The sequence below is a fragment of the Salvelinus fontinalis genome, chromosome 12 (assembly GCF_029448725.1).
Source record: "Salvelinus fontinalis isolate EN_2023a chromosome 12, ASM2944872v1, whole genome shotgun sequence".
NCBI lineage: Eukaryota > Metazoa > Chordata > Actinopteri > Salmoniformes > Salmonidae > Salvelinus > Salvelinus fontinalis.
Window position 1 is genome coordinate 5,607,434 of NC_074676.1, and position 14,079 is coordinate 5,621,512.

Consider the following 14,079-nt stretch of genomic DNA (forward strand, 5'->3'; position numbering starts at 1 on the left):
ACCAATCAAAACTACCCTCCTCCTCCCCCCTCTTCCTCCTCTCCTTTCTGAGAGACACTTATCCTTTTTGAACTATATTATGCTTGCATTGATTTTATCAGCATGATTATGCTAGCTATAAGAGTGTAAACAGTTGGATAATTAGACACATTTTTGGTTATCGTGGGGATGAGACAGATGGTGGTGGTGATAAGTGATGAAACATGAAAAGGCATCTGGCTGAGGATGTGGTAGCACACACCGCCCCCCCCCCCCCCGCCACCCCCCCCCCACACACACACACACACGCACGCACGTACACACTAGGAGCTATGTAGATTCCCTCTGTTGCCAAGCTGAGCTTATTGTAATCGTTCCCAGGGGGAGGAAGATAAGAGACTTTGAGACGTCCGCATTCAGAGAGAATTCCCTCAATTACATGCCGTGATTCTCTGTTTCAATGATGGGGATGCCAATAGGATCCTTTTAGCACTCAACAGATGGCCCATACAGCACCACACCACCATTAACACACACAGCAGCCTGGCTAAACAGCTATGAAGATGCTGGATATTTCCTACTTGTCATGTTGTTTTAACTCATTTATAGGCAAAATGATGCATTTTTGCTTTCTTGTGTTTTAGGGCATCAGAAATGCCCTTTACCAGATTGGTAAAGACAAAGCACTCTTCTTGACTAGCCAATTTCCAGACCTCAAAGCACGGTCCAGACCTTAAGTCCATACGACACCTGAGGTGTAAACTCAAGGACGTAGCCCATTAAGAACAGAGGACCAAGAAATCTGAAGGAGCTGAAGAACAGGAAAAGCCAAACAAACCTTGAGTCTGCTCTAAACTAAAACTGTGTTCAAATACTATTTTTTTTAAACTTTATATATTTTATCTGTGCTGGACTCTGTTCCAAATCCACATATTTAGATTCCAGTCAATGTCGTTATACTAAGCTGAGAGTTTCATATTTCAGATGCAGTCGGAGCCCACAGAGTTCCAAAGTTAGAGTCTGATGGCACTAAACGTCTGATGGCACTGGCACCTACTGTATATCGCTCATAAAGCTCATATTGGCGGCCATCTTAGGTTGTACCGGTACGTCAGCTCAATTGCCAATTTCTCAGACTCTGAGTATCACAGAATCAACACTGAAACAGAAACATGTTCATGACAAGTTGCTATGGATGAAATTGATCAAAAAAAACTGTTAAAAACATGAAAAACATACAAAAAGGTCTATTTTTTAAATATCAAATTTGACTATAAGTGAATGAACATTTTCAAATATATGCTTATTTTGGGGGATTAAAACCAATAATTCATGTAACTAAAGTGTCTCTTTTACAATCATGACCAATTTGGGATAAAAAAATGACCCAAAAATACGTTGGCGCTTTTAGGTTTTCACAACCACACACAGCTGTACTCCAATCAATTAACACAGCAGCAGAAACATGGCTGCAGTGTGGTATATTAACATCAGTGTCTCCCTAAAAAAATGTAGAAGTTCAGTGTGGTCATATTTATGTCACTCACCTTCCTATCATTGGGCTCCACGTTTTCACCATCCACATCTCCCTGCACGACAAATAAAACAGAGTTGTCTTGTGATTCGTCCAGATTAGGGTTACTGACATCTTGATGAAAATGTGAAAACAATTCAAATACTGAGCTATATTGTTTGCTCCCCAAAAATTGGGAAATTAAATTATTTTATACTAATACAATTTCTCAGAGAAAGAGATTTTATTCAACAAGTAATAATTGTGTTTCTCAAAAAAGGTAGTGGTCAAAATTGACACCCCTAAAGATTCTTATAAATAAAGTAGTCAAAAGTGTAGTATTTGGTCCCATATTCCCAGTATGCAATGACTCTACAAACTTGTCATACGCATTTGCAGTTCATTCGTTTTTGTTGTGTTTCAGATTAGAAAGTTACATAGGGTCAAAGATCACACCCCCAAGACATACTAACCTCCCTTTTTATTGGTAACAGTGAGAGGTTAGCATTTCTTGGGGATCTTTGACCCTTTCTCACTCATCATTATTCACGATTCATTCAGGATTAGCGGTAATCATGGTAGCATCCACATTAATGTGAAGTGTTTAAAAACATATTCTATTCTTATTTATAGTAAAAGTGACTCCAAAATGACACAATACATTATTAACCATTCATTTCTATTGGGCAGAAAATAATCTGAAACTCAAGGTAAAAGAACTGCAAATGCATTCAACAAGTTTGTAGAGCCACAAGCTGTAGTCATTGCATGCTAGAAATACGGGACCAAATCCAACATTTTGACTACTTTATTTATAAGAATCTTTAGGGGTGTCAATAAGTTTGACCGTTAGCATTTTGAGAATAAAAAACAACAACGTATTAAACAAAATATATTTCATTTGTATTAGTATTAAAAAAAAAAGTACAATATTGCTCAGTATTTGAATCATTTATTTATACAGTCATATTTGCGCATTTTTATCAAAGGCGTCAATAATGTCGGACCCCACTGTACCTCAATTTACTGCAAGCCTAGGCCTGTAACGCATGACCTATTCGACTGGACGCAACAACGCCTATTCAAATAGGAACAATCCCATCCATAGACAGTCAAGTTGGAAGTTAAACGTAGCATATAGTCAGCACTCAAGAGTTGAATTGACTGCCGATGTCTCAAAAGTCATTAAAACAGCAACATATGTGATGTCCAGCTGGTTGGGAATAACATAATACTGCAAAAAGACACATTTCAGATACAAATTCTACAATCTAGTTTTACTGTAAACACACATGCTGATTGCAATGAGTACTCACATCATGTAGTGGATAGGCAGCTGTGTAGACTCCCCTACCTAGCAGGCTGGTGATCCCTACAGGCAGGGGGGGAAAAAAATGTTTCAAATCCAAATGAAATAGCAGGTCATTCTGTTGATCTTTAGTCACTGCTTTTGGCATATCCAAGTACATGAGCAAATGCCCTTAAAAGGGGTTGCACCTCTGGTACTAGTGACAACTCAGAGGTACCATTTCAGTCTAAAGGACAATTTGAGAATCAGCATTTTGTTCAGGCATATAGGTTATAAAGCACACACACACACACACACACACACACACACACACACACACACACACACACACACACACACACACACACACACACACACACACACACACACACACACACACACACACACACACACACACACACACACACACACACACACACACACACACACACACACACACACACGTGCGCAAAGAACAGGCTATTGTCTACATTCTGCATACTTACTGCGTTCCTGTGCATGATACATATGTACTACATAAGCACAGATATAACACTCCAACTAACCAGTGACGGGAAAACCCCTCCTCGACAACGGGTATATAAAACAAGGCAGACTGTTATGACTTACCCATACTATACTTAGCCTTTGTGCATTTTGTACGTTTCAATACTTCAAAAACCTGATAAGATAAGAAGTGAAGAATAAGCGGATACAGAACAGCACATTCCTGTTACGTTTCCCATTAATAAACTGAGACCATCGGACTAACGGTCATAATGACTGCAGTCTAGAGTCTACTGTAATGGAGGATTTGGCCGGCGCAATGAAGAAACACTTACTATCGAGGCTCTTGTTTTACTGTCAAAGAAGGAGTCTCTGTCTGATAAATCAAACCTGTTACAGAAAACACACAGAGACGGTTGTGTTACCTGGGGACGTATAGGCAGTTGGTCTTTGAAGTCATATAGCCACATTATAAAGAGAGACACTCTTTCCTAATGTTGTACCAGCACACAATAAAGACCTTCCCAGAAGTTATTTACACACAGACGTGGAAGGAAACCAATTATAGAGAGGATGTCACCCCGGACAAAGCCTGGTCCCAGATCTGTTCCTACTGTCTTGCCAACTCCCATGGTTATTGTCACGCGACGTGGAGTTGGCAAGACCGCAGGAACAGATCTGGGACCAGGCTTGCCCATCCAGGGACTAGAGGGCCTAAAGGTCTTTGAAGGTCTTACAGGCCTGTAATAGATAACCCATTGGGAGATTGTTTCGGTTAGCATAGGTACATCACACCAGATGCACAGATAGCATGGATGGAATAGCATAGCCTCCAGCAGTAGGCCAGCAGCTCACGATAGACTCCCACCCGATCTCTAGACAAAACAAATCAACAACAACCGCAGGCAGAAATAACCCTGTTTATAGCTTATGCCCTTAGACAAATACTGTTGCGTGTTGTTTGAGTAAGAGTAAAAGCTTTTTTTTTTCTACATTAAACACAACATCAACATCATGTTTATTTGACTTCTGCTTCCGGGCTAGGATCATGTGTGAGCTGGTATGTCTGTCCTTCCTGGTAACTCTTTCCTGGAAGAGTTACAGAATAATGGGTTCAATTTCAGCTCTCAGTAGAGTAACTAGAGAGTAGAGTAACCATCTTTTCAGGAAATTGTTCACCATACCATCTCTTTACGTTTATTGTCCTTTAGCAGACACTCTCATCCAGAGCGATTTACAGGAGCAATTAGGGTCAAGTGCCTTGCTCAAGACCCCCCCCCCCCCCCCCTATCTAGGATTCAACCTAGCAACCATTCGGTTACTGACCCAACGCTCCGAACTGCTAGGCTACTATTTATAACTAGCCTTTTTGTTTTTTGTTCTTCCTAAACTGTGTCACAGTTAATATTGATAGTCTCTTTTTTGTTCAAGCCCTCAAACCTTCAGGCCTTTTTCTATTTTTCTGTTCGGTCTTCAGTGTGTGGCAATAGGTATGCCACATGTTATACCATATGCCGCTACAGTAGTCCATTTCAGGAAGTTCATGAAATGCTCATTAAACAAAGATGGATAGGAGCGGCAATTGGGGCTTTAGAGAACAATCTTCTATTTATAATCGTAATACTTACATACTCACGTATACAAGCCTTTAGTTGTTTTTCTTGCCTGTCCTCAATGTGTGCCAACAGGCATATGCCACCACATGCCATACCATATGCCACTAGACGTATACATTAAAAGTGCATTAAATGTCCTTGAAACCAAGCAGGAATTGAAGTCCATATGTTACCGTACATGTATACAGTCTATACAGCCTTGTATATTGTATATCATCGTAAGACATACAGTATAAACTCACAAGTGTTGTTTCTCTCTGGAAAACGCGTAGGAGAGATGCTTAACGTTTTGTGCCCTGTTCTCTTCCACGTTGGGATGAAGGGGTTCAGTGGCTTTGTTTACCAGCGTGTTGATCTTCGCCCCAACACCACTACACTGTTTCACTTCATATACCTATAAGAAAACCACCAGGAGGTTAACCAGGGCACTATGGAACAGATCATCGGTGACAAAAATGACGAGCACGAAGTCGGTGTCTGAAAAGGTTACTAGCTGTCAAAGCCTTGCTTCCTCCGTCCTTGTCTCCTCTGATTCCTCGTCTCCCTCTCAAAGCTGATGGGAGAAGGAGGTCCACAGGAGAAAACAGGGACGGAGGAAGCAAGGACTTGACAGCTGGTAACCTTTACATATCATTCAACAGTCGACTCACTTTTTTCGTGGGCATCTTGAGCTTCATAAACTCTGCCTCTCGACAGAGCACATGCCACGGAGCATGGATCTTCACGAAGCCCACACCTGGAGTTTTAGTCTGAAATAAACAGAGCGGATTCATTTCATAAAATCAACATCCGTTTTTAAACGATACAATGTACGTTTAAGGTTTGTTAAAAGGAAATACTTCTGAGGGTCCAACACGTTGCCCATATTACCCTTTCTGTGCTAGACCAAGAGACAGTACATGACAGGAAGACGTAGATAAACATCAGAGGCAAAAAGGTGACCGAATGAAAGGATTAAAGAAATGCATGCATTTATCTCGTGTCATTAAGGAAGCAATACATTCATCCGGATAACAGTTGGGTAAACAATAAGTGGGACTCTCCAAACAAATCCCTCCTCCTCTATAGTAACTTCAATCAAAACAACGTCTGGGAACGGAAGGCTACTTATGCGAGACACAGAGGGAAAGGCACCATGGGAAATCACGAGAGAAATACGCTACCATTCTTTAGAAACACGTCATCATTATCATTACAAACAAGTCTCTCAATGTAAGCGTTTCAAGTTGATTTGAATTTATTTCACCGCCATACGTGATTATACATTTACAATGACGACCTGTCAGCGAGCGATCGCAGGACGTATAACACGCAATGACAAAAAAAAGTGAAAAGTAGTACCAACACAAATATTATTTCACTGGGTGTATGTTCATGAACATCCACACAGGAGGGATTCACTGTGAAGACTTCGATGCTGCTGTCACCCAGTTACCCAGTTATGACCCATAGGATATTGTGGTTAGTTAGATGTTTGTTTACATGGAATCATTGGTTACTGAGATGATCATACATGGTACAGCACAGCATATCTGATTCAATGTGCAACTCCTGTGACAAGGCAACCATCGCCAGCAGCAGGGGACGACCTTTAACCTCGATCTCAAATTCTAAACAACCAACTGTAACAGGCTTTCTCGGTTTACATCGCCTCCAGTTGAGCTGTGACGAGCATCGTTAGTAACAAGGGGCGCATAATCATAAAACAAAACACCGTCTCTTACTTGGATCTCGAACTCTGGAACAACTGACTGTCTTAACAGCTTTGTCACTTCTTAAGATATCGTTCCCTTCCATTTCAGAGCCAGCATTTTGTTTTGTTTTTGATACAGATCATCGGTCTTTGTGTAACATCTTGTCAAAGTACCTTGGACTTGACGTGCCTCTGTACTGTGTTCTGTACGTCAAAACACAGATGTCACACTATCTAAAACATGAGGAATTGACATTTCCTGCAACTCAAGACATGGTGGAGTCGTTGCTATCAAACGGCTGTATGTCTGGGAGTACTCGGACCCAGAATTATTTTGGAATGCAAAGCTAGTCTGTGAGACTGCATTATGTCTCCTGTTCCCACCATCACATAGCAAAACATACAGACCCCTCCTGGACAACATTTGGGCTTTTGATAGAGCCAGTCTTGGATCAAAATGTAGTTGTGTACAGATAGGATCTTAATTTGATCACTTTTGTTGCCGAGACTTTTCCTGCGAACCTAAAAGGGTTCTTCGGCTGTCCTCATAGGAGAACCCTTTGTAGAACCCTTTTTGGTTCCAGGTAAAACCTTTTTGGGTCCCATGTAGAACCCTTTCCACAGAGGGTTTTACATGGAACCCAAAAGGTTTCAACCTGGAACCAAAAAGCGTTCTCCTATGGGGACAACAGAAGAACCCTGTTGGAACCCTTTTTTTTTCTAAAAGTGTAGCATACGGTTATTTTAGCAGTATTACACTTTTCATGTAGCCTCATTTTGACCTGCTAATAGCCTAACCACCGATCAAGCAACATTATGGATTAAAATCCTGTTGCTGCAGGATTTGTTGCTGCTACAATACAGATCAAATGAAGATCCTACAACTGACCTGCAATCCCGTTAACGGAATCGATATGACAACAGCCAGTGAAAGTGCAGAGCGCCAAATTCAAACAACAGAAATCTCATAATTAAAATTCCTCAAGCATACAAGTACTTCACACCATTTTAAAGATACACTTCTTGTTAATCCCACCACAGTGTCCGATTTCAAAAAGGCTTTACAGCGAAAGCACCACAAACGATTATGTTAGGTCACCGCAAAAACACAGAAAAACACAGCCATTTTTCCAGCCAAAGACAGGAGTAAAAAAAAAGCAGAAATAGAGATAAAATGAATCACTAACCTTTGATGATCTTCATCAGATGACACTCATAGGACTTCATGTTACACAATACATATATGTTTTGTTCGATAAAGTTCATATTTATATCCAAAAACCTCAGTTTACATTGGCAACATGTTCAGAAACGCCTCCAAAATATCCGGAGAAATTGCAGAGAGCCACGTCAAATAACATAAATACTCATCATAAACTTTGATGAAAGATACATGTTTTACATAGAATTAAAGATACACTTGTTCTTAATGCAACCGCTGTGTCAGATTTAAAAAAGCTTTACAGCAAAAGCACAATATTCAATAATCTGAGACCAGCGTTCAGCCACAAAAGGAAGCCATACAGTTACTCGCCAAATTGTGCAGTCAACAAAACTCATAAATAGCATTATAAATCTTCACTTACCTTTGGTGATCTTCGTCGGAATGCACTCCCAGGACTCCCACTTCCACAAGAAATGTTTGTTTTGTTCGGTAATGTCCATCATTTATGTCCAAATAGCTATTTTTGTTAGCGTGTTTGGTAAACAAATCCAAAGTTAGGAAGCGCGTTCACTAAAAGCAGACAAAATGTCAAAAAGTCCCGTAACAGTCAGTAGAAACATGTCAAACGATAATAACGTTCCTTCAATAACGTTCCAACCGGAGAATTCCATTGACTTCAGATGTGCGATGGAACAGAGCTCCCTCTCATGTGAACGTGCATGGTCAGAGCATGGTCAGGTCATGTTAGACCTGACTCATTCCTGTCTCCTTCGGCCCCACTTCACAGTAGAGGCATCAGACAAGGTTCTACAGACTGTTGACATCTAGTGGAAGCCATAGGAAGTGTAAACTGATCCATATCCCACTGTGTATTCGATAGGCGATGAGTTGAAAATCGACCAACCTCAGATTTCCCACTTCCTGGATTTCTTCTCAGGTTTTTGCCTGCCGTATGAGTTCTGTTATACTCACAGACATCATTCAAACAGTTTTAGAAACTTCAGAGTGTTTTCTATCCAATACTACTAATAATATGCATATATTAGCAACTGGGATTGAGGTGCAGACAGTTTACTCTGGGCACCTCTGGGCACCTTTCATCCAAGCTACTCAATACTGCCCCTGCAGCCATAAGAAGTTAAAGGTTTGTGGAGGACCAATCGTGTGTGTATACACTACCCCTTAACAAGTGATCTGCCAGCTGAGAACAAGTTCTAATTCACAACTGCGACCTGGCCAAGATAAAGCAAAGCAATGCAACAAAAACAACAACACACAGTTACACATGGGATAAACAAACATACAGTCAATAACACAATAGAAAAATCAATGTACAGTGTGTGCAAATGTAGTAAGATGTAGTAAGATTAGGGAGGTAACGCAATAAATAGGCCATAGTGGCGAAATAATTACAATTTAGCATTAACACTGGAGTGATAGATGTGCAGATGATGATGTACAAGTAGAGATACTGGGGTGAAAAAGAGCAACAACAACAAAAATAACAATATGGGGATGAGGTAGTTGGGTGTGGTATTTACAGATGGGCTGTGTACAGGTACAGTGATTGGTAAGCTGCTCAGACAGCTGATTCTTAAAGTTAGAGAGGGAGATATAGATCTCCAGCTTCAGTGATTTTTGCAATTCGTTTGTTGTTGGCAGCAGAGAACTGGAAGGAAAGGCGGCCAAAGAAGGTGTTGGCTTTGGGGATGACCAGTGAAATATACCTGCTGGAGCTCGTGCTGTGAGTGGGTGATGCTATGGTGACCAGTGAGCTGAGATAAGGCGGGGCTTTACCTAACATAGACTTATAGATGACCTGTAGCCAGTGGGTTTGGTGACAAATATTAAGCGAGGGCCAGCCAACGAGAGCATACAGGTCGCAGCGGTGGGTAGTATATGGGGCTTTGGTGACATAACAGATGGCATTGTGATAGACTACCTCCAATTTGCTGAGTAGAGTGTTGGAGGTGTTGGAGTGTTGGATTGGAGATGCTTAATGGGAGTCTGGAAGGAGAGTTTACAGTCTAACCAGACACCTAGGTATTTGTATTTGTCCACATATTCTAAGTCAGAACCGTCCAGAGTAGTGATGCTAGTCGGCCGGGTGGGTCAGTTGAATGGCATGCAGGCAGCAATCGGTTGAAGAGCATGCATTCAGTTTTACTAGCATTTAAGAGCAGTTGGAGGCCACAGAAGGAGTGTTGTATGGCAATGAAGCTCTTTTGGAGGTTTGTTAACACAGTGTCCAAAGAAGGGCCAGATGTATACAGAATGGTGTCGTCCGCGTAGAGGTGGATCAGAGAATCACCAGCAGCAAGAGTGACATGATTGATATATACAAAGAAAAGAGGATGCACATTTCTGTTTGAAAAATCTAGCCTTAGCTTTCCTAACTGACTGTGTATATTGGTTCCTGACTTCCCTGAAAAGTTGCATACCGCGGGGGCTGTTCGATGCTAATGCAGTACGCCACAGGATGTTTTAATGCTGGTCAAAGGCAGACAGGTCTGGAGTGAACCAAGGGCTATATCTGTTCTTAGTTCTACATTTTTTGAATGGGGCATGCTTATTTAAGATGGTGAGGAAAGCACTTTTAAAGAACACCCAGGCACTCTCTACTGATGGGAGGAGGTCAATATCCTTCCAGGATACCCTTGCCAGGTCGATTAGAAAGGCCTGCTCGCTGAAGTGTTTTAGGGAGCGTTTGACAGTGATGAGGGGTGGTCGTTTGACCGCGGACCCATTACGGACACAGGCAATGAGGCAGTGATCGCTGATATCTTGGTTGAAGACAGCAGAGGAGTATTTAGAGGGCAAGTTGGTCAGGATGATATCTATGAGGGTGCCCATGTTTACGGATTTAGGGTTGTATCTGGTAGGTTCCTTGATAATTTGGGTGAGATTGAGGGCATCTATCTTAGATTGTAGGACGGCAGGGGTGTTAAGCATTTCCCAGTTTAGGTCACCTAACAGTATGAACTCTGAAGATAGATGGGGGCAATCAATTCACATATGGTGTCCAGGGCAGAGCTGGGGGCTGAGGTGGTCTATACCAAGCGGAAACAGTGAGAGACTTATTTCTGGAAAGATGTATTTTTAAAAGTAGAAGCTCAAACTGTTTGGGCACAGACCTGGATAGTATGACAGAACTCTGCAGGCTATCTCTGCAGTAGATTGCAACTCCTCCCCCTATCTTGTCGGAAAATGTTATATTTAGGGATGGAAATTTCAGTATTATTGGTGGCCTTCCTAATCCAGGATTCAGACACAACTAGGACATCAGGGTTGGCGGAGTGTGCTAAAGCAGTGAATAAAACAAACTTAGGGAGGAGGCTTCTGATGTTAACATGCGTGAAACCAAGGCTTTTATGGGTACAGAAGTCAATAAATGAGAGCGCCTGGGGATCGGGAGTTGTGCTGGGGGCTACAGGGCCTGGGTTAACCTCTACATCACCAGAGGAACAGAGGAGGAGTAGGATATAAGGGTACGGCTAAAGGCTGTAAGAATTGGTCATCTAGTGCGTTGGGAACAGAGAATAAAAGGAGCAGGTTTCTGGGCGTGGTAGAATATATTCAGGGCATAATGTACAGACAAGGGTATGGTAGGATGTGAGTACAGTGGAGGTAAACCTAGGCATTGAGTGACGATGAGAAAGGTTGTGTCTCTGGAGGCACCAGTTAAGCCAGGTGAGGTCTCCGCATGTGTGGGGGGTGGGACAAAAGAGCTATCTAAGGCATGTTGAGTGGGACTGGGGGCTCTACAGTGAAATAAAACAATAATAACTAACCAAAACAGCAGTAGATAAGGCATATTGACATTAGGGAGAGGCATGTGTAGCCGAGTGATCATAGGGTCCAATGAGCAGCAATAGGTGAGACAGGGAGCCGTTCGGTAGTCGCTACTACGCTAGGCGAGCGGGAGACACGGCGTTCAGAAAGCTAGCGGGCCGGGGATAGCAGATGGGTCTTCGGCGACATCGCAACGGAAAAGCCTGTTGAAACCACATTGGACGATTACGTCGGCAGACCAGTCGTGATGGATCGGCGGGGCTCCATGTCGGCAATAAAGGGTCCAGTCCAATTGGCAAAAGAGATATTGTAGCCCAATAATTAGCTGGTATGCCTCTTCGGCTAGCCGGGAGATGGGCCTAGCTTGAGACTAGCTCAAGGCTAACTGGTGCTTCGGGACAGAGGCGTTAGCCAGCAAATAGCCACTCGGTTGAAGCTAGCTAGTTGCGATGATCCGGTGTAATGGTCCAGAGCTTGCGGCAGGAATCCATTGATGTAGTAGAGAAAAGCAGTCTGATATGCTCTGGGTTGATATCGCGCTGTGCAGACTGGCAGGAATTGACCGAGCTAAAGCTGTCTGGTGTCCGAGCTAACGGAGAAGACAACTAGCAGTGGCTAACTGACTACTAGCTAGTAGCTAGTTAGCTGGCTAGATTCTGATAGGGGTTCCAGATTATAAAGTATCAAAATAGCAGATCCTTACAACATTGGGTGAGGCAGGTTGCATGAAAGTATATTCAGTTCGTAGATGGAAAGTTTGATTAAAATATATACGAAAAAATTGGAAAAAAAACGACTTATTTACACAGGACAAGACGGGACAAGACAAACACACCAGCTGCTACGCCATCTTGGAATTCACGTTTCATGAAACATGAAATAAATGTTTCAACAAGTAATGCGTTTAGGCCTGCGGAACTAAAAGACGTCCAGTCAGGTATTATGAGGTGTTGCGCTGCCAGATATTACCCTGCATTCTCGTTCAAGGAGTCTGAGAAACCTGGAACATTCTGGAGCGGTTGTGGTCAGATTTAGGTAATGGATTTCCTAGCAGAAGTTTCCATCACTGTTTCAGTCTCAAACATTCACACTCCTCCACATCCCATTACCACCTCCGCTTCCTCCCTTCCCACTGCAGTCCCGTCCCAGTATTAGATCCACTAAGTGTCTTCTATATACAGATGAGTTTAAGTCAACAGCACTTTAATGATCTATAATACTTAGGGCGCCTGTTTTAATCAACTAACTCTACAATGGACGGTCGATGAGAGGAAACGATAAAATACCTAAACATTACTCCCTTCTCTCCACTCCACTAACATGATAAGAAAAAGATTATTCAGTATGTTTTCCCCCCACAGAGAACACAAACAGTTTGATGTAATAACCACGGTATCTATGAGGGGAAAGCTTCAATAATAGAATGGTGGCTTGAATGCAATTTGGGGACAAAGTGGAAATTATAACCGGATGGTTTATAGATGAATCACAATTCATCTTGGCACCCAGAACCAATTCTCGCGTGTACACTGTCTGTCACAAAGTCCCAAAGAACACTTGACATACGACATATGTCTCTTTTTCTCACACACTTACTTTAATGAAATCAATAGGACAACAAGCTTGTGAAAAATGTGCCCTTTGTAAGTGTGAGAGTGTGTGAGAGTGTGCAAGAGTGTATGTACAGTCAAGGTGTTATCTTCTATCTGGCATTGCCACATTGCTCGCCTGGAGTATGCGTGTGTGTGTGTGTGTGTGTGTGTGTGTGTGTGTGTGTGTGTGTGTGTGTGTGTGTGTGTGTGTGTGTGTGTGTGTGTGTGTGTGTGTGTGTGTGTGTGTGTGTGTGTGGGTGGGCATGGTGTGATCCTTCCACTGGGCCATCCCTGTCCTGCCTTGTCCTATCCTGCCCTGCCCTGTCTGGGTAAAGAGATCCACCATGGCAGCTGTCATCTTGCCATCATCAGCACTCGGACCAACTTGATAGTCTCAGATTACTGAGACTTCTCCCTCATGTCCCTCTTACTCTCTACTACAGATTACAGTTGGTCAACACACCACGAGCCTCCTGAAGGCTGTCACTAGAAGTGCACAGGGTTTTCCCTTTTTTTCATTCACTCTCATGACATCTAGTCCAAAAAGTTGATTTGATGAATCTCTTGATCCTGATCAGTGATTTGGATTTCAAAATGTGTTGGCTTTGAATGACGAAAAATAAGATTACATTGAAATGACTGAGGATTCTGACGTCTAGCGTGGCATTTTCAAAGACGGCCACACATTGTCAGGTGTGAGAAACAGAACCCTCTTCAGAAAACAGACTGACGATGCAGTTGGTTCCGTGATGCGGTTCCAAATGATTCCAACAAACAAACCAATGACAGGAGCCAGACAGGTTGCCTCAGTTAACCCACCCCCCTGCTAGTCCCGCTAGCCTTCTATAGGCCGGTTTCAGCTGGTGCTGTGCCAAAATACAATGTATATTTTGTGTAATGTTGCATGGTGGGGACAAGAATAACCCTGATCCAC

At 42.5% G+C, this 14,079-nt stretch overlaps 1 protein-coding gene across 8 annotated transcripts in view; it reads right to left on the reverse strand.

Annotated features, from left to right (window-relative positions):
• LOC129866692 (anoctamin-1-like) overlaps positions 1 to 14,079 on the reverse strand; it is a 64,685-nt gene that overhangs the window by 33,497 nt on the left and 17,109 nt on the right. For all 8 annotated transcript variants that reach the window (XM_055939505.1, XM_055939501.1, XM_055939503.1 and 5 more), the window contains 6 exons: positions 5,554 to 5,652; positions 5,146 to 5,297; positions 3,623 to 3,677; positions 3,411 to 3,462; positions 2,809 to 2,864; positions 1,527 to 1,568 (listed from right to left, as the gene is read on the reverse strand). In XM_055939505.1, coding sequence (XP_055795480.1) covers positions 1,527 to 1,568; positions 2,809 to 2,864; positions 3,411 to 3,462; positions 3,623 to 3,677; positions 5,146 to 5,297; positions 5,554 to 5,652 — 456 coding nt within the window. The remainder of the gene's footprint in view (positions 1 to 1,526; positions 1,569 to 2,808; positions 2,865 to 3,410; positions 3,463 to 3,622; positions 3,678 to 5,145; positions 5,298 to 5,553; positions 5,653 to 14,079) is intronic.